Raw genomic sequence first — 26,512 nt, forward strand, 5'->3', positions numbered from 1 at the left:
TTTTTTATATTTATTGTTATTATAACATGACACATGCGTTATTTGTTATATTTGTTGTTATTATGTATATATATATATATAAAAGGTTACATTTATATTTATATATATATATATATATAAACCTTGTTTATTAATTTTAAAAAATTAATTAATTATTTGAGTTGTCCAAATAAACCAATTCGAGTTGAATCGAACAGTTCGTGAACTTTAACCTAGTCGAACTCGAGCTAAAAAATAACTTGTATTGAACTTGAGTCAAATTTTAAGTTGAACAAATCCTTATCGAACCGAGCTCTGATTCAACTCAGTTCAACTTGTTAATGTAAGCTTCTAACATTCATCAAGAAGTGCAGTTGAAACGTTAGTAGTCCATAAAATCTCAACCAAACCGATTGTTAGACTTTGATCTACTCTCAAGGGGTATTTTACTAAATAAAAAATTGAGTTATATGTAGTATTAGTAGGTTGAGCCCAATTAATCCTCAACTTCACAGCTGTATATGTAATCAAGAGTTGGAGAATTTATGTACCTTTAAGGTATTATATCCAAAGTAAATAATTCAACATTTATTAGTGGTTTAAGTAATTAAGTTTATTATAAATAATAAATGTTATAAAAAGTCATTTCATAACAATTAATAAATAATAAATAATAAATGTTTCTTTAACTCCTAAACTTGAACAACAATACCCTTCAAAAACAAATATTTATATATTAATGATATATAACATTATTTGTCTATATCATTTTTGTCCTAAAAAGTATGTCACTTTATGTACTACAACAAATTAGAATTGTTCATTCGTTGGATTTGGATCATTGGAGGAACGTTCCAAATTACCTTCTCCTTAAGAAGTGTAGCACTAAGAGAAGCCATATAATCTGCAAGAATATTTCCTTCTCTAAAAACATGTTGAATCTGCACACCCCATTCTCAAGTAAGCAAATCATGGATTTTATCAACAATGACATTGATATAGTCAATTTGAACACACAACTTGTCCAAAACTATATTAATCGCCTCCAAGTAATCACTTTCCAAGAGAAGTGATCGGTAACCCAAGTTTCTACCAATCACAGGCAGGTGGCATAGAGAAATACTTGTGCGGAGATATATGTACATAGATACAATCAATAAAATATTAACAACACATTATACATTTAATTTGATTAAAATTTAGCAACTAATGATAGAAGAATAAAATATAAATACATTTGTCTCCAAATAAGACATGTTATATATGTCTCTCTATAAGTTTTTCTCGATAACATATAAAGTGATACACTTTTTGGGACAGAAGATATGTTCCATAAAATTGAAAGCTCAGATTTTGTCCTAAGTCACTTCATGAATCCTTCTATTATTAAACATAAAATAAAAAATTGATATATTTAATTTAGAGTACGAATCCATTTAACCATCAATTCTATGGACATTTAATGATTTATATCTACTCACTGATTCAAACCATTAAATTTAAATTTTTCTAGAATTGATGACTAGGATGAAAGGTAAATTTAAAAGTAAGTAGATCCCTCTCATTTAATTTATATTTTACTTTTTCAACGAACAAGTAATATATATTTTAAGACAACATATAAGACAATGATGATTGGCCCCTAGTTATGACAAATTTTGACCAGCCGTTTTCATGAAATTTTTCCCAAGGATAAATAAAAAAATCATTAAAAAAATGACGGAGCATAAAAGGAAGTGATGGCAATAGAGAAATTTGGTTTACCATGAAGGGCAGTGATACATTAGTTGTCATATTCTCATCTCTAAGTTCTTCCTTTATTAGCTGCCAACCTGAAACTGAAACTGAAACCTTTTATTTTGTCTTGTTTTTTTAAGATTTGTTGTTTCTTTCACCTCTTTGTTTTGACCGTTGCTTTTTTCCTCAACATCTTTCTCTCTTCACACAACACAACGCATTCTCTCCCTCTCTCTCTCACTGATTCTCTTTTTCATGATCAAGTTCCATCTTGTTCATGCACACCCCATTATCACAAAGGTATTGTTTTTCCATTCTAAGCTTCATGCTTATATTCCTTATAACCAAACCCAGCTTTTCATTTTCATTTCTTTCAACATTTTATGCTTTTTCTTCTTCCACTATCACTTATGTATATATGAGAATATATATGCTTTGAGTAGCTTTTAAAAACTAGAAATTGAGTAAGGGTGTGTGGCTCATGAACTTTTTTACCTTCCTGATTAAGGGTGACTTTTATTTCATGTTTTTTGTTGTTTTGGGTGGATGCTTTTTCAGCCATTTTATTTTCTTTAATTTGTTGGCATGTGAATTTGATATATTAATTGGCTATTTTTTGTGTTTTCCTTTTACTGTTTTCACTTATGGAAATGGTTTTTCTTTGAGGCTTTAGCTGTTTTCTTTTCTTTTTAAAGCAAAAAGTAAAATTCCCATATGAAAAGTTTTATGCTTTCTCCATTTATTCTGTTTGGTTTTCTGCAAATCATAGAGTGGAGACTTATGAATTTTCATCACCATTCTTCTGGCTTGGAAATAAAGAAAATCATCCAACTTCAGTAACATTGTAACATTATATGTTCAAATAAAATATTAATTTTTTTCTCTAGGTGATGCTATTGAAACGCCTATTTGCTTGTTCAACTTTTTTTCTACATAATCACGACTTGAATTTTTTTTAGTAGTTCCAATAGCCCCACCTTTTTTCTCCTTTTCTTTTTAATTACTCATGTTTCATGAAATTTCAGTATATGTTGACTTTAAACTAGTTATTTGTCTGTTTCTTCTTACAGATTTGTGATTATGATTCCTTTATGACTTTTGTGACATACTAAGATTTTCCTTTGATCAATTTCAATGCAGGCCTGAGATATTGATAGAGGAATAAGATATGGGATGTTCTCAATCAAGGCTAGATGATGAAGAAGCAGTTCAGCTTTGTAAAGACAGAAAGAGATTCATCAAACAAGCTGTTGAGCAAAGAACTCACTTTGCAACAGGGCACATAGCCTATATCCAATCTCTGAAAAGAGTATCAGCTGCGCTGCGCGATTACATCGAAGGCGACGAGCCTCGCGAATTCTCAATTGAACCTGTAATCATCCCACCTTTAACACCTGTGAAGAAAACTAGCCCTGCCTTTATTCCTATATCGTCGTCAAAATCATTCATTCCAACAGCATTTGAGTATGGAGTTAAACCGAATTCTACTTTGAAAGTGAATTACCTTAGGCCAGGTGGTAATCCACCAATTTTAGTTGAGGAAAGGCCTCAATCTCAGGAAACGGTTCGGGTCGAAACATATCCTCCAATGCAGCATCAGTTTGGCTATGATGTGTTTTATGCTATGCAATCTACACCTATGATGAATCCCTCATTTTTTGCTATGGAATATCCAACTATGAATCCCTCAATTTTTTCTTATTCACCCAACAATAGGCCTAATATCCCTCCACCTCCTTCGCCTCGAACTTCTCAATGGGATTCCTTTTGGGATCCATTTTCATCACTGGAGTACTATGGTTATCCTACTAGAAGTAGCCTTGATGAGTACCAAGGAATGAGGCGAGTTCGAGAAGAAGAGGGAATACCTGAACTTGAAGAAGATGAAACTGAACAAGAAGATCATGTTCGAAGAAGAAATGTGGCAGACGAAAGAATCAGAACTGACATAAATTCCTCCAAAGAAAAAGCCATGGTTGAAGAAGTTGATGAAGATGACGATGAAGACGAAGAAGAAGATGATGATGATGATGATGATGACGACGATGATGATAATGATGAAGATGATAATGAGGACGACGATGAGGAGGAGGAGGGAACAGAATGTGAAACTGACACTGAAATTGAGCATGTTGCCAAAGACTCACAAGCCCATGGTAGTGAAAATTCTGAAGTACTGAAAGCTCAAAGGACGGTTCGTGTTGAACCGAGCCATCAGGAAATGGCAAATGATAATCAAGAAGCTAAGGAAGAAACACCAGGCTTTACTGTCATTGTAAATCGAAGGCCAACGAGCATGGCAGAAGTGATTAATGATCTTGAAGCTCAATTTACAATTGTATGCAATGCAGCCAATGATGTGTCGGTATTGCTAGAGTCCAAGAAAGCTCAATATTTATTAACATCTAATGAACTCTCAGGTTTGATGCAATATACAGTTTATGAGCATTCCATATTAGTAAGAATTGTTAACTCCTTATGAATGGAAAAGAATTGATTACTAGCCTGAAGTTTGACAATAATTGATCATAAGTGCTTATGTATTGTTTCAGAACTAGTCCTTTTTTTTCCAATTGGTCATTTGAAATAAATATCTTTTGCAGCATCTAAGTATTTGAACCCAGTAGCTCTATTCCGGTCAGCTTCTTCGCGCTCTTCCTCGTCGAGATTTTTGTTGAATTGTTCAAGCACTAGATATGAAGGTCATGAGGGAACTAAGGATATCTCTGAGGAACATCGTATATCATCCGGTAGTCATCAGTCAACATTAGACAAGTTAAATGTATGGGAGAAGAAGCTCTATGAGGAAGTCAAGGTATATTATACATAATCTCTCCGAGGAACTTTTTGTTACTTAACACTTAACAGGATCAGTAAAAATTATATACAGTGATTTCTACTTTGGTCATACTTCTTTAAATGTAATTACATATCTTTGTTAAATGTTATCATTACCATTTTAGTATCAGGAAACTTAATACTATGTCCACTTTCTATTTAACAGTCTGGAGAGCGTGTTCGAATTGCATACGAGAAGAAATGTAAGCAACTCGGGGACCAAGATGTAAAGTTTGAGGACCCCTCTTATGCAGACAAAACAAGAGCAACCATTAGAGATTTGCACACTCAGATAAATGTTTCAATACATTCAGTTGAAGCTATTTCCAAGAGAATTGAAACTCTAAGGGATGAAGAGCTGCATCCCCAACTTCTCGAATTGGTGCAAGGGTATGTTTTTTAGAATCAATATACTCATACATTCATGGTAAAAAAACTACTGATAACTATACTTTAAGTTTTTTATCATTATGCTTTTAAACTCTTGGTTTTTGATCTGTTCTTGGGCACAAACTAGATCCATCATATCAAATACAGATATCACAAACTAGCACATAATCTAATCACATGAAATATTATGCCTGCTGATTCTTCAAATTATCCGAATTATAGGCTATCGAGAATGTGGAAAGTAATGGAAGAATGTCATCAGACACAGAAGAGAACCTTGGATGAAGCTAAGATTCTTCTAGCTTGCACTCCTAAGTTACATGCCCGAAAACAGTCTTCCATGTCAACGGCTAATCCATATAGGCTCGCCCGTTCAGCCTCTAATCTTGAAGTGGAGTTAAGGAATTGGCGAAACACTTTCGAGTCATGGATCACTTCTCAGAGATCTTATGTTCATGCACTAACCGGATGGCTTCTCCGGTGTGTGAGATCGTCTGAGCCTAATGCATCAAACATAGCATGCTCTCCTAGCAGGGCCAGTGACACTCACCCTTTATATGGACTTTGTGTTCAATGGTCAAGGAACCTAGATGCCATACATGAAAAAGCAGTATTTGATGGCCTAGAGTTTCTTGCAGCTGGCATGGGATCCCTCTATGCACAACATTTAAGAGAAGATTCTCAGCGAAACTCATTCGAGCCGAAGCAAGTTAATGGCAGTATGGAAATGGTGCAAGTTGGTCAGCTAGAAGAGATGAGTTCAGAAAAGCTAGCTGAGGTTGGTATTAAGGTACTTTGTGCTGGAATGTCTGTTGCTATCAGCTCACTAGCTGAGTATGCTTTTGATTCTGCTAAGGGATACAGTGAAGTTCTTCAGCATTGTGAGAATGTGAAGTCTCAGCATACTTCTACTGAGACAAAAACATAGATGTCTCACATTTTGTGGGCTTAGTTAATATTAGTATAGACTTTTTAGCAATGGGTTATCAGACTCATCTCCAGGAAAATTGTTGATTTTGCATATCTAAAGGTTAGAAATGTCACATGACATTGTTTTTTTCCTTTACTTTTGATGTACTTCCCTCTCCGGTACTGAAGAGATTCTCATACAGAAATTGGAGTCGGTCAGTGTAAATTATTAAGTAATCAATACAAAGTAAATAGCAAGGGTCCCATTTTAGTTTTTCAGTTGCACCTTTTATTGTTCAAATGGATAATTTTTTATTGGTAAACAAAGCTGTGAGACTGACCCTAGTGACAGTTGACTCTAGAATTTGAATCATTTAGTTCACTTATCTGAATCATTAACATTGTAGGTAAAGTTGTCACAATGCACCTAGGTATAGTTTTCTAATATAAATCCTTAGGTAATTAGACTTAAAAGAATCTTATCTGGTACAGACAAGTTATTATTTTTGCATTTGTGTTGAAGGATAAAAGTGTCATATCCTTATATTTAAGGATAAAAATATCACACTATTTTTTCATGTTATTTTTTACGTACTTATCTCTCCAGTAATATAATAAAGAAGATTCTAAGTACTTCTAATTATGTTAAAACAATTTTATGCAACATAATTTATGTGCTTTGGTGGTAAACAATTCAACAAGTAAACAACCATAGTTTGATAGGCTACTCCATTTCAAGGCATAAAATAAATTATTTTATAATTCTGAAAAATGGTAATTTAATCATTACCATAATATTACATTCTGATAAATTGTTATGACACCTCTTTTAAAGCTAGGAGAGGAAGATTCCATCTTAAGGTCATAGAATTCTTGGCATCACCAAAAGCATTGAATGCTGACAACAAAAATTCCATTCAAGGCAAAGCAGTGGGCAGTAGCCATAATTAGAGATTCAATTCCTAGAAACCATGAATGAAGGCATTAATAATTTCTTGGTCATTCCCTATAAAAGCTTCATTAGGAATCAAAGTTGATATATATCTGTACTCGACGGTTCACCCACCTCACCTAACTAAATTACTGAAGCTAAATCAAGTCTTCATTATTTTAAGAAATTATAATAATGTGGTATATGGATATTTAATGTTCTTAAATCCTGTTTTTAAAACTAGATTTTGACGTGTGTGATGCAAAGAGTTGTTGGATAGTTGCTATATCATGTTTTCATATATATAATCTTACTAAATCATCGTATAAATCCTCATACTCAAAAGAAAATATGTTATATGTCACAAAATAATTTATATATTAATGATTGGTTTACAAATTATATTAATATACCATTTTCTTATAAATATGAGAATTTGTAAGTGAATATATCATTTTCCTTCTCAATAAGCCAAATCAACTTAATAAAAGTATTCTCTTATTTTATGATTAAGAAAGTAATCATCTCCTAACAAATATCACTCAAATTGATCAAATCTTAACATTTATCCTTCTATGATGCATGAGGATTTCGCCAAATCTTAAGACATCTAACTAACTCTTTGTTGAAGCCTAACCATTTAAATCATACAAAATTGGTGATTTGTTTTTCGTAATAGAAATGAAAGCATATATTTAATAGAATATATCTGAGATGTGCTCCAATTCTGCCAATTTTTTCAATCACCATATAGATGAATTTAGCTAAATCCTTCAACAATGTACTTCTTAATTGTTAGAAATCAAGTAATTCAAGAATTAGTTAGTAGTTGCTATAATTAGAAGGTAGTTATGGTTGTTATTCTAAGTTTGGAAAGTGTATAAAGTACTCATTGAGTAATGCATTGATAACAAGTACATTCCATACAACTCTCTCAATCAATCTCACATATTCTTTCTCTCCAATTTCTCTCTAAAACTCTTCCTCATTAAAGCATTTATCTTCTTTACTCTCTTCTTCTGTTTTTCTATGGTTTTATTGCTCTAACAATTGGTATCAAGAGCCTAGCAACAAGATCAAACTTATCTCTCAATTTCGCTGCAAAGAATGGGACAATCAACTGGAAATTTTGCAACAAATTTACCTGTTCTTGATGGATCGAATTGGGCAAGGTGGTGCATCCAAATGAAAGCCATCTTTAGCTATCAAGATGTGGCTGAAATTGTCGAAGAAGGATTCCCAATTCTGGAAGAAGGAGCAACTGAAACTGAGAAGACTGAGTTCAAGCAAAGTACAAGAAAAGATTGCAAGGCATTGTGTCTTATTTATCAAGCTGTAGACAATGCACATTTTGAGAAGATTGCAGGTTCTGCAACTTCTAAGAAAGCTTGGGAGGTTCTTGAGAAGCACTATGCTGGTGCTGCTCAATTGAAGAAGATAAGGTTACAAACCATGAGGAGGCAGTATGAGCTTATGCAGATGGATGAAGGTGAAAAAATATTCGAGTTCTTCACTAGGATAATTACTCAAACTAATGCTATGAAATCCTGTGGAGAAAAGATTGAAGATGCCACAAAAGTAGAAAAGATTGAAGATGCCACAATAGTAGAAAAGATTCTGAGAACAGTAACACTAAGATTCGATCATGTAGTTGTAGCTATTGAGGAATCAGGAAAGGTTGAAAGTTGAGGAGCTGCAGGGGTCCCTTGAGGCCCATGAACAAAGATTGAATGAAAGAGGTGCATAAAAACACTCTCATCAAGCTCTACAGGCCCAAACAGCAAGAAGAGGAAACTCTTTTGAAAGAACCTTCAACAAGAATCGAGGAAAACCCTTTGAACAAAGAGTTAGTTCAAGAAAAGGGTCACAAACTGGCAATGCTACCACATCTGATCATACAGAATCATTTAATAAGAGAGGAAAGAAACATGCTAAGAATTGGAAGAAAAATGTTGACAGGAAAAGGATTAGGTGCTACAATTGTGATAAGATTGGACACTTCTCTTCTGAGTGTCAAGCACCTAATAAGAATAATCAATATGGAAGACAAGAATCAGAAACAAATCTTGTGAAGGAAGATGAGGAGGACCTGGGTGATATTGTTGTTCAGTTGATGATGAAAATAAGCAGTATGAATGGAGGCAGTGACATTTGGTACCTAGACTCAGGGTGCTCAAACCATATGACAGAAAATAGAGAATGGTTGGTGAACTTTGATCCAAACAGAAGGAGTAAGGTAAAGTTTGCAGATCATAGAGTAATCACAACTGAAGGAATAGGTGATGTTCCTCTGATCATGGCAAATGATAGGAAAGCATACATCAGTGATGTATTGTTTGTCCCTGATATGAAGACTAATCTAATTAGCATCGGTCAATTGCATGAAAAGGGACTAACTATGCAGCTCCTGAATGGATTCATGATAATCTATGATAACCGGAATAGAAAGATCCTGAAGGCACCACTAACTAGCAATAGAACTTTTCAAGTCAAGTTACATGCAAGGAATGCTTGATGCCTAAATGCAGTGGCCAAGAAGGATGAAACTTGGCTATGGCATTTGAGATATGGACACCTCAACTTCAGAGATCTTGGGTTGTTAAGTACAAAAAGAATGGTGACTGGCTTGCCTGAAATCAAGGTACAACAACCTGATTGTGAAAGTTGCATAGCAGGTAAACAAACCAGAACCTCTTTCAGCAATCACACACAAGCTAGAGCATTAGATTTATTACATATGGTGTACTCAGATGTATGTGGACTAATGGAGGTACCTACACTAGGAGGAAACAAGTATTTTGTCTCCTTTGTAGATGAGTTTAGCAGGAAGATGTGGATCTATCTCATTAAAGCAAAAAGTGAGGTGTTTGCCAATATGGTAAGATTCAAAATAATGGTAGGAAGGCAATCTGGAAAATAGATCAAAATCTTCAGGATTGATGGAGGAGGAGAATTCACATCAAGAGAGGTTGAGAAGTTATGTGAAGATAATGACATTATTCATGAAGTCACCTCTCCTTACACTCCACAACACAATGGGCTAGCTGAAATAAGAAACAGAATAGTGATAAACATGGTTAGATGTATGCTCAAGTGCAAAGGTCTATCTCACAATCTTTAGGGTGAAACAGTCACAACAGCCACCTATGTTCTCAATAAATGTCCAACACAAAGTCTCAATCACATGGTACATGAGGAAATATGGACAGGAAAGAAACCTTCAATAAAGCATATAAAAGTATTTGATTCAGTATGCTATAGACATATACTAGATCAAACCATAAGGAAGTTGGATGATAAGAGTGAGCTAATGGTATTTGTTGGCTACAATCCAACTGGATCATACAAACTTCTCAACCCTGTGACAAAACAAATAGTCTTCAACAGGGATGTTAAGTTTGATGAGATGAGCTCATGGAAAGATCTACTCAGCAAGATTGAGAATAAGGAATCAGTGGTTCAAGTTCCTATAGAAGAAGATCATGAAATCACACAGGAAAAAGATCTCATCACAAGATTAGAAATTGTTGAATGTAGACCTACAAGGACAAGGAACAGACCAGCAAGGCTTAGTGAATTTTAGATGCTTACTGATGATGTAGTCACAGAAGAAGGTGACTTAATTCACTTTGCACTCTTGGCTGAAGCTGAACCAATTACTTTCAATGAAGCCATCAAAGAAGATGTTTGGGTTAAGGTAATGAAGGAAGAGATCAAGGCTATTGAGAAAAATAACACATGGGAATTGGCTGACTTACCAGAAGACAATACTCCTATAGCAGTAAAGTGGGTGTATAAGGTCAAATATAGACTTGATGGGAGCATCTCCAAACACAAAGCCATGCTAGTGGCAAAAGGATATATGCAAAGAGAAGGGTATGACTATTCAGAAGTATTTGCACTTGTTGCCAAGTTTGAGTCAGTAAGGCTGATTGTAGCCTTAGCAAGCATGAATAATTGGAGACTATGGCAGCTTGATGTCAATAGTGTCTTTCTGAATGGGCCTCTTGAAGAAGTGGTCTACATCACACTACCTCCTAGATTTGAGATAGCAGGAAATGAAGCCAAGGTACTAAGGCTAAGGAGAGCATTGTATGGATTGAAACAAGCTCCTCGAGCATGGAACAAGAGAATTGATTCTTTTCTAATATCTATTGGCTTCAACAAGTGCACAGATGAACATGGAGTCTATGTGAATGTGACAGCCACAAATGAAGTGATTCTACTATGCCTTTATGTGGATGATCTGGTCATAACAGGAAGTTGTGAGAATGAAATCTTGAAGTTGAAGGGAGAACTTAAGTCTGAATTCGAAATGACAGACTTAGGTGAATAGGCTTATTTTTTGGGAATTGAATTCCTAAAAACAGACAAGGGAATTATTATGCATCAAAAGAGATACATCACATAGGTTCTACAAAGGTTCAAAATGCAGAATTGTAACCCTGTGATGATACCAGCTGAAGGAAGTATGAAACAAGATGACTCAACAACTCAGAAATCAGTAGATGCAACACTCTTCAGGCAAATGGTAGGATGTCTCAGGTTTGTGTGTCATAGTAGACCTGAGCTAGCCTATAGTACAAGAGTAATAAGTAGACATATGGCCAATCCCAACCAAGCACACATGACAGTAGCCAAGAAAATCATGAGGTACTTAAAGGGGACTCTTAGCTATGGTATCTTGTTTCCTAATCAGAGAAAAGAAGAAAAACTACAACTTGTTAGATACTCTGACTCTGACTGGTGTGGAGACAAAGAGGATAGGAGAAGCACATCAAGGTACACTTTCTTTATTTCTGGTGCTCCAATCTCATGGAGTTCCAAGAATCAAGAAGTGGTGGCACTTTCCACATGTGAAGCAGAGTACATTGCAGCCTGCAATGCTGCTTGTCAAGGCTTATGGCTAACTTCTCTATTGGCAGAATTGAAGTGTGGAGAAGGCATGAAGATTGAGTTAAAGGTTGATTTAAATCAACCATAAACTTAGCCAAGAATCCAGTTAGCCATGAAATGAGTAAGCATATTGAGACTAGATATCATTTCTTAGAGATCAAGTTGGCAAGAGGAAGGTTGAGTTGGTTCACTGCAAAACAGAAATTCAGATTGCAGATGCTATGACTAAGCCATTGAAGGTAGATAGGTTTGAGAAGATGAGGAAGATGTTAGGCTTGGTCAAGTTTCAATAAAGTACTGCCTTGTCTTGATGTGGAGTTGTTTCTCTGTTTTTCCTTTTTGAATTGATATAGAATTGTAAAGTCCTTAAATTGTAAAATCCTTTTGAATTAAGGAAGGATGTTAGAAATCAAGTAATTCAAGGATTAGTTAGTACTTGCTATGCTATAATTAGAAGGTAGTTATGGTTGTTATTCTAAGTTTGGAAAGTGTATAAAGTACTCATTCAGTAATGCATTGATAACAAGTACATTCTATACAACTCTCTCAATCAATCTCACATATTCTTTTTCTCCAATTTCTCTCTAAAACTCTTCCTCATTAAAGCATTCATCTTCTTTACTCTATTCTTCTGTTTTTCTATGGTTTTATTGCTCTAACATTAATTACTTAATATTCAATATGTAAATAATTCTTTTTTAGATTATATCTTATCATTTGCTTATTCGTTAGCCTTATCATTTATTATAGAAGGGTTGAAATCTTTTGGTGAATCACTTTATACACATGATAAAAAGAAAAGTTCCTCCCAACTACAATTCAGTAAAGTGCATTAAAGGTGGCAAAATTATCCATAATCCAAAATCCATCCAAATTAAATCCATCTGAATTCATCTGTTAGAATTTAAGGATTTAAATGGATATAATAGATGGTGTTGATAATGGATGAATTCAAATCCATTAATTATATCCAATGGATATCCATTTGGATGGATTCCCAATCCATCCAAAAAATAAAAATAGAAACAATTTTTTCCAATTAATTCAATATTAATATAAAAAAATCTCTCTCATCCTTTTAAGCACAATCCCAGACACATTACAAAAGTTGAAAATTACATTTTGTGATTTTAAAAAGTGATTATAAAAAAGTATAAACGATTTCGGCCTTAATGCTTTATCTCAACATCTTAATGTAAAGTATAAATATATCATTTTGGTTATTGACTAATGTGATAATATAATAACAAAATGAAATATTTCAGGATGATAGACTGTTGCATACAACTTGTGGAAGTCCCAATTATTAGGAGTGTAAGCGGTTCCGGTTTAAACCGTGAAACTGAATTGAACCATAAAATGCGGTTTGGTTCCGCGGTTCGGTTCAGTTTTTTTTATTTAGAACCATTTAAGTTCGATTCGGTTCACGGTTTTGTAAATTTTGGAACCGTTAGAACCGAACCGCATATTAAAAAATAATTTTATTTTATATTTGGGTGATTAAGCTTTAAAGTTAGGAGATAAAATATGATTAAGAATTTATGATTATTAATACATATATGTTATAAATAAGAGGTAAATAGAAAAAATAATTTAGTAAACAAACCAAAATATCTATCATCTATATTATTCATTGAGTAGAATGAAAGAAAGCTAAAAAGCTAGTATACATTTTGTCACTAATCACTGATAAAATTAATTAAATAAAGAAATTAAGGAACTAAAATAAAATAAAGAAATAACTTGAGGACATCACTAATGATGTGGAGTATTAGATGTTACTGTTGGACTAAAGAATTGATACCAAGTTTGTCATTCTTAAATTTTGTTGGACATTGTCGAAGATTTTGTGGACTAAAATTTCAAGTTTGTAGTGCGTTGAGATGTTAAATTATTATTGTTTTACTAGAAAAAATATTAAATACTTTGATGTGTTTAGTATTCATTTAGTTGACTATATACTTTTCAAATTTTGTTCAACTATTTCTTAAATGATTTTTTTTTTAAAAGTTGAAAAACTGCGGAACCGAGCTGAACATTTACATCCCTACCAATTATGTTGCACCAGAGATTTTTGTCAATCAAAATGCTTATAAAAAAACTTCACAAATTCACTTTTTTAAAAGTGCTTATCAAAAAAACACTTTTGAAAGGTGTTTGTTAAGATTTTTTTTTTAAAAAAAAGTGTTTTTTTAAAAACACTTTTTATAAATGTTATTTAAAATTGTTCTTTAAAAATACTTTTGTTAAATAATAATTTTTAAAAGAATTTTTTTCTTCAAATTGCGTTATTAAAAATATTTTGTTCAAATTAAAAAAAAATGGGTTGGATATCCATCCATCCAATCCATAAAAATGGATACATGGATATAATGAATGAATTGTAATCTATTGAATATGAATTGAATAATTTAAAAATGTGATGTAATGAATTTATATAGATTGATAGATAGTTTTCTATCAATTCATTAAAATCTAAACCCAAATTCATCCAAACCCAAATCTATCCAAACCCATCGAATTGCCACCATATTGCATATTAGTTTCATTGCCAAGGGAGAGAACTTATGTTAAGCTTTTTAAGGAAATTCCCAAATCAACAATTTCCACAATATATTTAAATTTCTGATATTACTATGTTCTATTCTATTCCGTAAAAAAGTATAGCCACCACAATGAGACAATGATTAATCTACATAAATCAACTCATTGGAAGATCTTATGCTCACTTCAGTCTTTTTTACCTTTGAAAAGTGATTGCGAAGGACATCCTTTGTTCTTTCTATAGCAAATGAAGTTAAACTATTTTCCCTTCTATTTCTTCAACTCATTTTACTACCAACCTTGAGTACTGATAGCAAAACGGATAAAGCTGGTGAGTCTAACCTTATAGGCCGCAAATTTTTAAGAATATTACATATAAATTTAGGCAATTTACTTGTCCCGCTAAGACTGTTTTCCAGTCAAAGTTATGGATATTTCTATTGAGTAATATGGCGCGACCTACAATAATATTGTTTTAAAAAAAGTAAAATGCAAATAAATTATGACATAAAATAATTTAATATTTAAGAAAATTGTAATATAATATAATTTATTAAACTTCATATAATATAAGTTTATTTTTTAATTTTCTCTCTTTATCTTGTTTGTTTAATTTCTTTTTACTGTGTTTTATGGATTTTAATTTTTTTAGTTATTCATCAAACCTACGGACCTCATATGAACGATTTCAGAGATATGTGTACTTTATTCATATGACTTGGAAAAGGCAATCTAAGCTACTTAGCCAAGTAGAATGATCACAAATGTTTGCAGGATAAATTTCACATATATAAAGTGCTTATAAACATTATCTAAAACAGTAGAGGCGGGATGTCCTAATATAAAATATCTGTGCTATGAAATGCAAGAGTGTATGTGAGATTCGAGATACTATATTGTGTAATCATGTATTTTTTCTTGTGTTCAATCATGACACAAAAATGTTATACCAATCCTTATGAATTTTTTTAAAAGAATGTTTTGATAAAAAAAAATAATATTGTTGAAGGAATCATTTTGTTAGGAAGAGAGTAGTTTATATCACTAGTATCAAAATCGGTTTATGTTGGCCGGTCCAACCAGTAAATCGGTGAACTGGTCTTAATATCGTTATGATACAACATTTATATTAATCGTGCAATTATACCGATAAAAACTTGTCATACCGGCCAATTTTCAATTGAACCGTACTGATTATACCGACTAGTTTAATTTAAAATTATTTTTTAATTAAAATGATTTACTTTTACCAAAATATAGATGATCAAACACATAACTATTACATTTTTTATACATCTAAAACATGGTTCTATATTAGTACAAAATATATGTATATCTAACTTCACCGGCAAGCAGTTTAATTAGTGAACCACTGATTGAACTACCATACTACTATATCAGTACTCTGATCAATTTGATAATGGGTATGTATTAATAACACTGATTTATATTTTGCACGTTGAGTTTGCATAACATAGTTAGGTCAGCATGTTGCTTTATAGAAAAATTATTTTTGTTTTTATTTTTTTGGATGAATTGGGTATTCATCCAAATGGATATACCCATGAATATACATCGGATATAATAGATGGATTTGAATCCATCCATTATTAACATTATTCATTGGATTATATTCAATTAAATTCATTAACTCTAACGGATGAATTTGGATGAATTTAATTTGGATGAATTGTGGATAATTTTGTCATCTGTATATGGAAGACTTTTGGATGACAAACAAGTTATTCCTCACTTTAACAGGTTGAATCATCTTCGATGTGATTATATCCTGAATCACACACTTTGAGTCATTAAAAATCAATTGACAATGCATAGATTCAATTCGTTTGCAAATGGGTATGAGATTGAACTTGAAATCAGAGATGAATAGGACATCACACAAAATAAAAGACTTGAAAAATATGATTGTTCCACAATATTTTGCCAATACGGTTGATCTTAGGTTATCTAGCATTGATAGGTTTAGTACAATGATAAGTGACAAAATTGGAAAGTCATGGATAACATTGACATACAATGATAATACAACGTCCAAACATCACGAGGCTGATGAAATTGTAGCTCAGCACTAGGCTTAGGCTAAATTGGATGACATTATCATAAAATGCTAGTGCTAACACTTTGGGGTAAGAATGCAAGTTTACCATATTGCTATTTTAGGATTACCAAATGACAATGAATCCATAAATTCCTCAAGTTTTCCAGAATCATTTGTTCTAGAACTATTCACAATACTATGCTCTATCTTGGTCGACTACTTTGGAAGTGCGGTCAAAATCTACTTGAAATAGCATGTATCCACTCTTTTCCAAAAAAATGTGTAGACTTTTGTTGAGTTGCTTTCTTCCAGCATAGTAGTTTTTGCGTTGGATATTTCCTTCCCTTAAAAAACCTTTCCCTTGCACATAAACTCCTCTATGTGACATTGGCTTGGAATGAGGAGCTAACCTTAGGGCTAATAAAAAACATTCTAATGAATTGTCTTTCTTGTTGAAAAAGCATAGAGAATACTTTATTTGTGACAGGTAAGCCCATCAACAAGATTTGTGCCTTAGTGGTACTAAATTCATCATTCAATCCTCTTAAGAAACATATTACATACTATGGATCTTTTTGTTCCTTCACTATCTTGATCATTTCACATTTGCACTTAATTGCATATACACAAGAAGGTATAGGTTCTAAAGAAGTCAACTCTTCCTATAAAATATTTAAATCAATCAAATAATTAGAAATATTTCTATCACCTTACTTGATTGAATGTAATTCTTGGAGTAAATCTGAAATCAAAAGTAATATCCCTTTGTGACAAAACATCTTTCAAATCTTGTCATATCTTTTGTGCATTTTTAATATAGATCACACTTTATGCAATGTGAGAAGATAGACATCTTGTAATCTACGAAGACATAGTATTAAAATGTGCCTAAACATCAAATTTTAGATCGGAAGGATTTGGAACCCAGATCGATCCATCAACAAACTTGTTCTTATTATTGGACAACAAAGCTCTCTTCATGCCTCTATTCTATGAGTGGTAATCCAAACCATCCAGTGCGGGTGAAACAAAGATGGCTCCTCAATTTTCACCTGGATGAAGATAAAATGGAGGTTGGGTGAAACCATCCATTGTACACTAAGTAAGATGATTAGGAACTTGAGGAAGGAGAAGATGATTTGTGCAGCAAGTAGCAGAACTTCTAAAAGAAAACTATGATATCATATTGTAATTTGCACAATGGATTGAAACTCTTTTCTTATTCGATGAAGAATCCAAGCTTGGGTTATATACAAGGCAAAAGACACATGGTCAAAACTAATTAAGTAACTATGAAATTAAATTTGTACACTAAGTAAGCAATTAATTACTTCTTCAACTAACTACTTTTCTTATTTTATTAATCTAAGAGTCACAAGGAAATGCAAAATTGATTCTACAATCCTTATGCTACATAACTTAAAAAGCAAAGCATTCACCCTTTGCATCTTGATATGCACCTTTGCATCATGGTTTGCACGTGTGTTGGTTAACCTTCTTTTCATAACTTCAACAAGTATTCATCCTCTATGTTTGAACAAGTTTGATACTTCAATAATTTTAGTATTGGTGTATTGTTTAAGACGATTTATGTTTACATTTTTTGTTAGTGTGTTAAACTTAATGAATTATGTTGATAATGACATGAAGTACATCTTCTATCTCAAAGTATATCATTCTATGTGACACTATTTGAAAAAATATATTGAAGTTAAAAATTTAATAATTAAATATTTTCTGACTAATCACAAATGGTGGTACATGGAGTAATACATTTTTTTTCGGACATAAAATGTAGGATGTGTAAAATGTGGAGTGGTATTGGAGATGAAATTCAATTTATGGAATGTGTATTAGTTGTCATCTACTTCTGTCTTGTGGGATCTAGTGGAAGATAGATATATAATTGACATGGTTTCAAATTCATTTAATTAAATATCAATTGTGTTGGTTTATCCGATGCAACTTTCAAATTGATTAATGTTGGAAGCAAAGTGCATCAAGCTTTTAAGTCATTTTTTACACCTTTAGGAAATAATTTTTTTAGTAAGAAGGAAGAACAATTTGAGTCCACAATACTAGATCTTTTAAATTGATAACCTTTTATAATTGTTAAAAATAATACTCCCTCATTTATGGATCAGACCAAGACTTGTAATTATATCTTATTTATTTATATTAATAATACCTCCGATACACATTAATATTTTTTCATCAACCTAGGGCTTCATGATTTGTTATTTATTTCTATCTTAACTTCCTAGACACATTATTACACGATAAGTATTATTACAGATTTTTTTCTTTCTAACTATATTTAAATCTATTTTCTCTCAAAACTTTTGATGGTTGTATTTTTTTATCTTATTTCATATTTGTTGATGTTTTATAAAATCAAAATATATTAATTTTTAAAATATACCATTATTTATTTAAGTATTTTCTCACTAAAATTAATAATTATTCGTAATTTCTGTTCCAAAATTTTCTACTTTTCAATGTACCACTCTCTTTAGTAACTTTTTTCAATACTTATGTGATTGGAACTATCTTCTTTATTGTTCTGTACTTTTCAATATACTATTCTCTTATTAATTTTTTATCTTAATTATTTTTGTTCCATCTTTGTCTACTTATTAGAATTGAGATCAATATATGGTAAGAAATTGATTATGAAAATAAATAAAAATTTAATAAGAATATTTTGGTAAAATTGTATTCAATTTTTATATCATTAATCAACTTCTTCTTAAATTATATGTATAACCTTAAACTGTAATGAATTGAGTAGAAAGGTAGGAGTAGTATGTTAGAAATTTATAATTTCTAATAAAGATGGACATTATATATTTAATATAATTATATCGGCTATTTATTTTGGGGTTATAAAACATATGATCAAATTAATGACAACATAAAAGACTTTTGAAACTGATAATAGATATGAGCTTAATGAGTGGACACCCAAACAATTGACCTATATGGGATAATGAGAACCCTATAAGTTAAAACATGAGGAACGGTTATGGTCCCCAAGACACCAAATCACAAGTAGTTTTTACTTCTCCCCATCAGAAAGAAAACGAAGGTCCCAAAATGAATTAAAGATTTGGTTGAGGAAGACCATACCAAAACTCTCTAAAAAAATATATCAAAGGAGTATATCAGAGAACATGGATTCAGGTATGACTTTGTATCCTTGTTTTATATTATATGTGAGAATCATGATATTCAAGATCATAGGATTTGTATTTCACCAATCATCAGGAAATATCTAACAAGTGTTATCAGAGCTTTAAGTTCTGAATTTTATGGTTTTCCATTAAAGATGTGTTTTCCCCAATTTTTATGAACCCTAATTTTTAAATTTGGGGATTTATTTTGCTTTCGCTATTGTTGGTTATGAAAATTGGGCATTTAGGAATAACAATGATAACTTTTGTCTGCTTCCGCTTATTTGAAATATGAGCAATTATTTGTATTATGAATCCTTATAAAATGTGTTGAAGTATATATTCAGATCTGTGCATGAATATTGCATTAACTTCTATGACTCTATTATGCAATATGTATATTATATGCCTTAGTCTTAGTGTTGCACATTGACTTTTTGTCACTTTACAATTTTGCAATTTGTTAAAGTATATGTATAAGGTATATATGTGTTAAGACATATTTTTTATTTTATACGTATACAATCTGGAATTTATGACCTTGTGTATATTATGAATTAAAATATACATATGTAATTGTTTCCAACTTGAGGTTGTTGTGATGTCCGGAATTACTGTTTAATGTTCATATATATATATATATATATATATATATATATAATAGATTAATGTTAATGCTTAAAGTTAAATATACTTACTATGTTAGTGCATAAAGTGTGTGTATATATATAGTGTTACATATATGTTTTAAGATATGTATGATCAATTTGATTTGCAATTTTTGATAATGTTGTATAGTCTTTCATGCTTTTCACTCTGGATCTACTTTGTATTTGATTAAGATTGCATCTATTTTATGTGTTGATATATATGTAATATATCTTTTTTGATTTGGAATTATATTATAGGATTACATTTGTCAATCATAAAATATATCAAATCTGAAAGTTTTAATTCCAAGATCATAATTTTTTTTATAATGGACCTATATTTTTTCCTTTTGTCTGGTAATTATTTTTGAATTAATTGATGCAATATGTTGTCAAGGTAACCTCTATTATGGAAATTGATTAAGATTAGATATATGAGTATGAGATTATTTATGCGAATTATGTTCACCCAAAAGAAGACACAATTTGTTAAGTAATAACATGCATGTGGTGATAAATAAATAACAATTATAAAGTTTTTTCATGTGAATAATAGTCGGTTCAAAGAAAGGTTATTATGTTTGACATAACTAATTGTTAATATTTGATCATTACATTGACAAATCAGCCTAGACGGCCCCGTACACCCATAAAATCGGGATGCCATTCCAAGCCGTTTTGGCTCTTGGAAAAACCGGTCCAACCGGGTTAGACCGGATAAAATCAGAATAACCCGGTTGGTTAAACCGACCGGCTGGATGAAATAAAATAAAAAATAGAGACTAGGCCCTACACAGTAACCTTGCAACAGTAAAAAAAAATAGAAAACTCAAACCTAGTCGTTGCTTGCCGCCACCCTTCACCGTCACGGTCTTCTTCTTCACCATTGTCGTCTTCATCCTACACCATCGTCATATTCTTCACGTTGCCGTCTTCTTCTTCACCGTGATCATCTTCATCCTTCACGTTGTTGTCTTCTTCCTTCACCTTTTGACTTTGTTGTCTTCTTCCTTCATCATCTGCAGGTTTTTCACCTTCTTCCTTCATTGTTTTGGTTCACCTTATGCATCTTACTTTTAATAGGAAACATGAATATTACTCTAGATTCACGTTGTTGTTTAGGTTCATGTTCTTCCTTCACTGTTTAGGTTCACATTGTTATTTATCTTTTTTATAATAATACTTTGAACCATTAGTTTAGGTGGTTCACGTTGCAGGAACATTAGTTTAGGTGATAGTACATGTGAACCATCTTATATTTTAGACTAAAACTATTTAGATATTAATTCTAGGTGGCAGTACATCGTAAACTTCTTAGTTTAGGTGGCAGGAACATTAGTTTAGCTATTCAATTAACTTTTTAGACTAAAACTTTGAACCATCTTATATTTTATTTGACTAATAATAGTATGATAAAGAAATATATAATTAAGAGGTGTTCAATTAACTTCTTAGTTTAGGTGGCAGGAACATTAGTTTAGGTGTTCAATTGACTTTAATTGCTTGCATGCTATAAAGAAATATATAATTCAGAGTGCTTAATTTAAAAATGTCATAGCCTATTGTTTATGTTAATTTGGTAAATGGTTATTATTTCAGATATGACATCATCTGGAAGTTCTCCAAATACAGCTCAAGTAGTAACTCCTACTACTCAATCTGTTAGAGCAAAATCTGACCCAACATGGGACCATTGCCAATTAGTGCAAGATGTTGATGGAAATAAAAGTATAAAATGTTTGTATTGTTCAAAGTATTACAAGGGTGGAGGAATACATCGAATTAAACAACATCTTGCTGGAGTAAAAATAGATGTTCTACCTTGTCTTTCAGTCCCTTTTGAAGTTAAACATCAATTAAAGGAACACTTGAATCAAGTTAGTGGTAGTAGAAAACGAGGAACTAATCAAATTCGAAGAGAAGAAGATTTAGATGAGGAAAATGTTACACAACTTGAAGGAAATGTGAATCTGCCAATACCAACTAAAGCCAAGGGTAAGACAAACACTTTGGGCTTTGCTCCAAGACTACGAAAGGAGCTCAACATTCAATCAGAATGGGCTTTTCAGGTAAAGATGCTATTCATAAGGCTGATTTGACAGTTGCTCGATTCTTTTATGATTGTTGCATCTCGTTCAGCTGTTCAAATTCTGTTTACTATCAACCTATGATAGATGCTTTAGCAATTGGTCCTGGTTATAAAGGTCCTAGTTATTATGCCATTAGATCTAATTTGTTGCATGAAATGAAGAAAGAGGTTGAGTTATTAGTTGAGAATTTTAGGAACTTTTGGAAAGAAACTGGTTGTACCATCATGGCTGATGGTTGGCAAGACCAAAGAAATAGGCAACTTATCAATTTTCTTGTCTATTCTCCAAAAGGAATAAGTTTTGTGAAATCTGTTGATGCATCTGATGTTGTTAAAGATGCTAGAACACTTTGTAATTTGTTTATTGAGTTAGTTGAGTTTGTTGGAGTAACCAATGTTGTACACTTGGTTACTGACAATGCCGCAAATTATAAAGTCGTAGGGTCTATGTTAAGTGAGAAGTTTCCATCTATATTTTGGTCTCCTTGTGCTGCACATTGTTTAAATTTGATTGTAGGAGACATTGGTAAAATGGAGCATGTGAGTACCTTAGCTAAGAGTGCCTATGATATAACAAAGTTTGTGTACAATCATAGGTTTTTGTTAGCATGGTTAAGAAAACGACTAGGGTGGAAAGAAATCATACGTCCTGAGGCAACTCGTTTTGCAACAACCTTCATTGCACTGAAAAGCATTCATGAACACAAACATGATTTGCAAGCTTTGGTAACTAGTAAAGATTTCATTGATTCTAGATATTACAGGGACAATAAAGCAAATAGATTTGTGGAGGTTGTGATGAATACAAGGTTTTGGAATGATTGTGCAATTATTGTCAATATTGTGGCCCCGCTAATCCGTTTATTAAGAATTGTTGATGTTGATGACAGACCTTCTCTACCTTATGTATATGATGGGATGCGTAGAGAAAGGAAAACTATTAAGAATGTGTTCATGAACAAAAAGTATTTGTATAAGCCTTATACAAGAATTATAAAGCAAATGTGGGATAAACAACTTAGAACAAAATTACATTGTGCTGCATATTTTTTGAATCCAATATTCTACTATGATAAGGATAACTTTTGTATCAAGCCAGAGGTTCAACAAGGTTGGCTTGATGTTTTACAAGCAAAAGTTACCACAAGCAAGATTGAGTTTTTCAAACAAAGTTGCATCTATCATGATAAAGTTGAGAGTTTTAGCAATACCATGGCAATTGAAACAGTTAAACACTTGCGACCAGATATGATTTTAATTTATCAATTTATTGAAATATTGTGTAAGATTGTAACACTTTAATGACCTAAGATTTTGAGTCAAACAACATCTTTTTCTGGTTGTGAAAGAAATTGGAGTGTATTTGAAAGAATACACACAAGGAAAAGGAATTAATTAGAGCACAAAAGATTGAATGATCTAGTCTATGTGCACTGTAACTTGGGCTTAAAAGATAGGTTTGTTTTTAACTTAATTTTTAATATTTGTTACTTAACTTCTATTTTGTATTGATATATCATATTTCTTATAATTATAGAGCGATTAATAAAAGAAGAATACTTGATCCTGTTGACTATGAGAGTATGAAGAATATTGAGTTTTGGATTACTGAAGAAGAAGAAGAAACTCCATTGATTGATTATGATGAAATTGAAAAAATGTTCTATTATGATTTATCAAATCCGATACTTGATTTAACAAAGGATGATGAAGGTTTGTTTTGAGCATATTATAATGTGCAACAATTTTCAAATTATTATACAAATTAATCTATTGTATATTCTAACTTGTAGGTATGGTTGAAGGACGCAATATTACTATTGATGGAGAACTTAATTTGGGCTCTTTTCCTCGAGAACATGAAGATGATTACACTCAAAATACATCTCTAACCAACAATGTCAATTTAGGATCTAATGAAGATAATGATACTTTGATAAATTAGAATGTTTAATCTCTATATGAGATAGTTGTATTTTGATTTATAATTTTAATTATGTAAGACTTAAACTTGGTTGATGCACTTTTATTTGGATTTATAGCATTATGCAAAACATGATATTGATAAGTATATCATTCACTTATTTTAATTAATTATATAATATATGTATATATATAATTATATATGATATTATAATGTCGTCCGGTCCGACCGAATGTTCTAACCGGTTAGAACCTATACAAGAGTTCTTCCAATTTGATGTTCGGCTCGGGTTTCATAACTTTATATATAACAATAGTTTCTAAATTGATTCATTAATATGATATTTATGTACTATTAAAAGTATTTATACTACTTCGAAAATAAAGATTACTCACTATATTTAAAAAAATATTATTTATATGAGTAGTGAATCACACGTCTTTTTAAATTTTCAACAATTATGCTATATATAAACTAATATAACAGCTATCACCTTAATGTAAGTTTCCTCAAGTTTTTGCACATGTATATATCAATAATTTGTCACTTAATTCAGTAGTGCAACAGTTATGTACTATTCAAAAGGATTTGTTATACTATAAAATTCAACATTCGTACATTACCGAGTATAGTGTAACAAAAAGTAAACAATTATAATTCAATATGAATTGCCTAATTACATATTGATTTTTTTATTTAAAACCCGCACATTGCACGGGTATTAACTAGTTATAGGTCCCATTCAAAACTTAAGGAAATGATATTATAGGACCGATTATAATACAATGAGTTGAATGACTGTAATTTTTTATTTGCAAGTACATTAACTCTATAGAGAATAATGTATCTCCTTGTATAAGGAGAAAATTTATCTCATCTAACCAATAAAAATGTGACATGTATATTATTTTGTTTATTTTTTAAAATATTTTTATAGAAAATAGTGAAACATGACACATGTCATGATTTCACTGGCAGGAGGAGATAACTTATCTCCTTATATAAGGAGATACTCCATTCCCTAACTCTATAACTTGTCATTATCTTTATGTCCAAATAGGTAATTAAAAATAAAAAATAGTTAATATAATTACTTCTAAAAGACATATTTTTCTGAGTTTTATCAATTTTCTCTTAATTTTTAAGTAAAAAAATCATGTGTATATAGTGAGCTAATAGTTTTAAAACTCGGTCAACAACCTTGTTCTCTACACGATATACAACCTCATAAAATTACATGATTGGAGATACTTTAATTATAATTATTTGCTGAAACTTTTATAAAATAATATTGACTATTTAATATCGCGTGGTTGTCAATGTTTTGGGTTACTTAAATAAACCACACTTGGAGGGAAGGTGCATGTTGAGTTCTATCCAATTTATATGTTATATGTTATTGTATATAAAAAGATAATAAAGTGTTTTAGAACTAGAGAAGAATAAAATGGTGAGTAGAAAACTAGTAATAATAGAGAGAAAAAGAAGAACAACAGAATTGTGTAATAGAATTTATTGATTTATTAATTAAATAGAGAAATACATCAATTATTATATAGGTCACATAGCTTCTAATACAAGCAAGGATTACTTAGATAACTACTTTCCTAACTATGGTTACAACAACCAAAGGCAAGGAAAATAAGGCAAAGTGTAATTCCTTCCTCAACAAGTTATTGTTTGCAACTCATCTTCAAGCTATTGCTTGTGTTCCCTGTTATGTTTCTTGTGGTGCTCTAACACCCCCTTCAAGTTGGACTATGAATAGAATAGATACCCAACTTGGAGTCGAAGGAATTAAATAGGGCAGAGGGCAATGATATGGTAAATGCATTAACAAGGTGTGCAAATTAATAAGGTGTGCAAAAGAAGAAATCGGAAACAAATGAACTCATTATTAGATTTTTTCTTGAATGACATGATAATCGATTTAAATATGCTTAGTGTGCTCATGAAACACTTGATTATGATCTATGTAGTTGCTAGATCGATTGTCACACTAAAATTAGCAGGGTTTATGAGAAAAACTTGCAATTCATGGAAGAGATAATTAAGCCATTGAATCTCACAAGTCAAATTGTCAAGTAAACAATATTCTCCTTTAGAAGAAGAATGACTCACAATATTTTATTTCTTGGTTTTCCATGAAATGAGAGAAGACCCAAGGATAATGCAAAAATCAATGATAAACTTATTGGTATCCAAGTAACAGGTTCAATCAGAGTCTGCACATGTAGATAAATTTTCAATAGAATTTGAAAGGAAAAGAAATCCTTGGACATGGGAATCTTTGAGATAATAAAGGAATTTCAAGGCTGCTTTGTAATGTGGTGATGTAAATCCACCTAGGGCAGCCTTTAAATAAAGGGACAAGAGAGCCAAGAAGGTCATAT

At 31.7% G+C, this 26,512-nt stretch overlaps 3 protein-coding genes across 4 annotated transcripts; all 3 read left to right on the forward strand.

The window, feature by feature from the left end:
- Positions 1–1,823: 1,823 nt before the first annotated feature.
- Positions 1,824–6,175, forward strand: LOC109338676. 2 transcript variants are annotated; one of them, XM_019575962.1, is made up of 5 exons: positions 1,824–2,016; positions 2,857–4,136; positions 4,320–4,531; positions 4,721–4,944; positions 5,167–6,175. In XM_019575962.1, exons 2-5 carry the CDS (start codon positions 2,885–2,887, stop codon positions 5,870–5,872), a joined length of 2,394 nt encoding a protein of 797 aa, XP_019431507.1. In that variant the 5' UTR covers positions 1,824–2,016; positions 2,857–2,884; the 3' UTR covers positions 5,873–6,175. The 2 variants fall into 2 exon arrangements, with proteins under 2 accessions (XP_019431507.1, XP_019431508.1); XM_019575963.1 differs by lacking the exon at positions 1,824–2,016 and adding an exon at positions 2,506–2,552.
- A 5,038-nt stretch (positions 6,176–11,213) lies between these two features.
- Positions 11,214–11,768, forward strand: LOC109338677 (uncharacterized mitochondrial protein AtMg00810-like). The gene has a single exon (XM_019575964.1). It carries the CDS (start codon positions 11,214–11,216, stop codon positions 11,766–11,768), a length of 555 nt encoding a protein of 184 aa, XP_019431509.1.
- A 9,939-nt stretch (positions 11,769–21,707) lies between these two features.
- Positions 21,708–23,497, forward strand: LOC109338678. The gene is made up of 2 exons (XM_019575966.1): positions 21,708–22,101; positions 22,176–23,497. Exons 1-2 carry the CDS (start codon positions 21,708–21,710, stop codon positions 23,495–23,497), a joined length of 1,716 nt encoding a protein of 571 aa, XP_019431511.1.
- The last annotated feature ends 3,015 nt before the right edge of the window (positions 23,498–26,512 follow it).

Source organism: Lupinus angustifolius, unplaced genomic scaffold, assembly GCF_001865875.1.
Source record: "Lupinus angustifolius cultivar Tanjil unplaced genomic scaffold, LupAngTanjil_v1.0 Scaffold_35_205, whole genome shotgun sequence".
Lineage (NCBI taxonomy): Eukaryota > Viridiplantae > Streptophyta > Magnoliopsida > Fabales > Fabaceae > Lupinus > Lupinus angustifolius.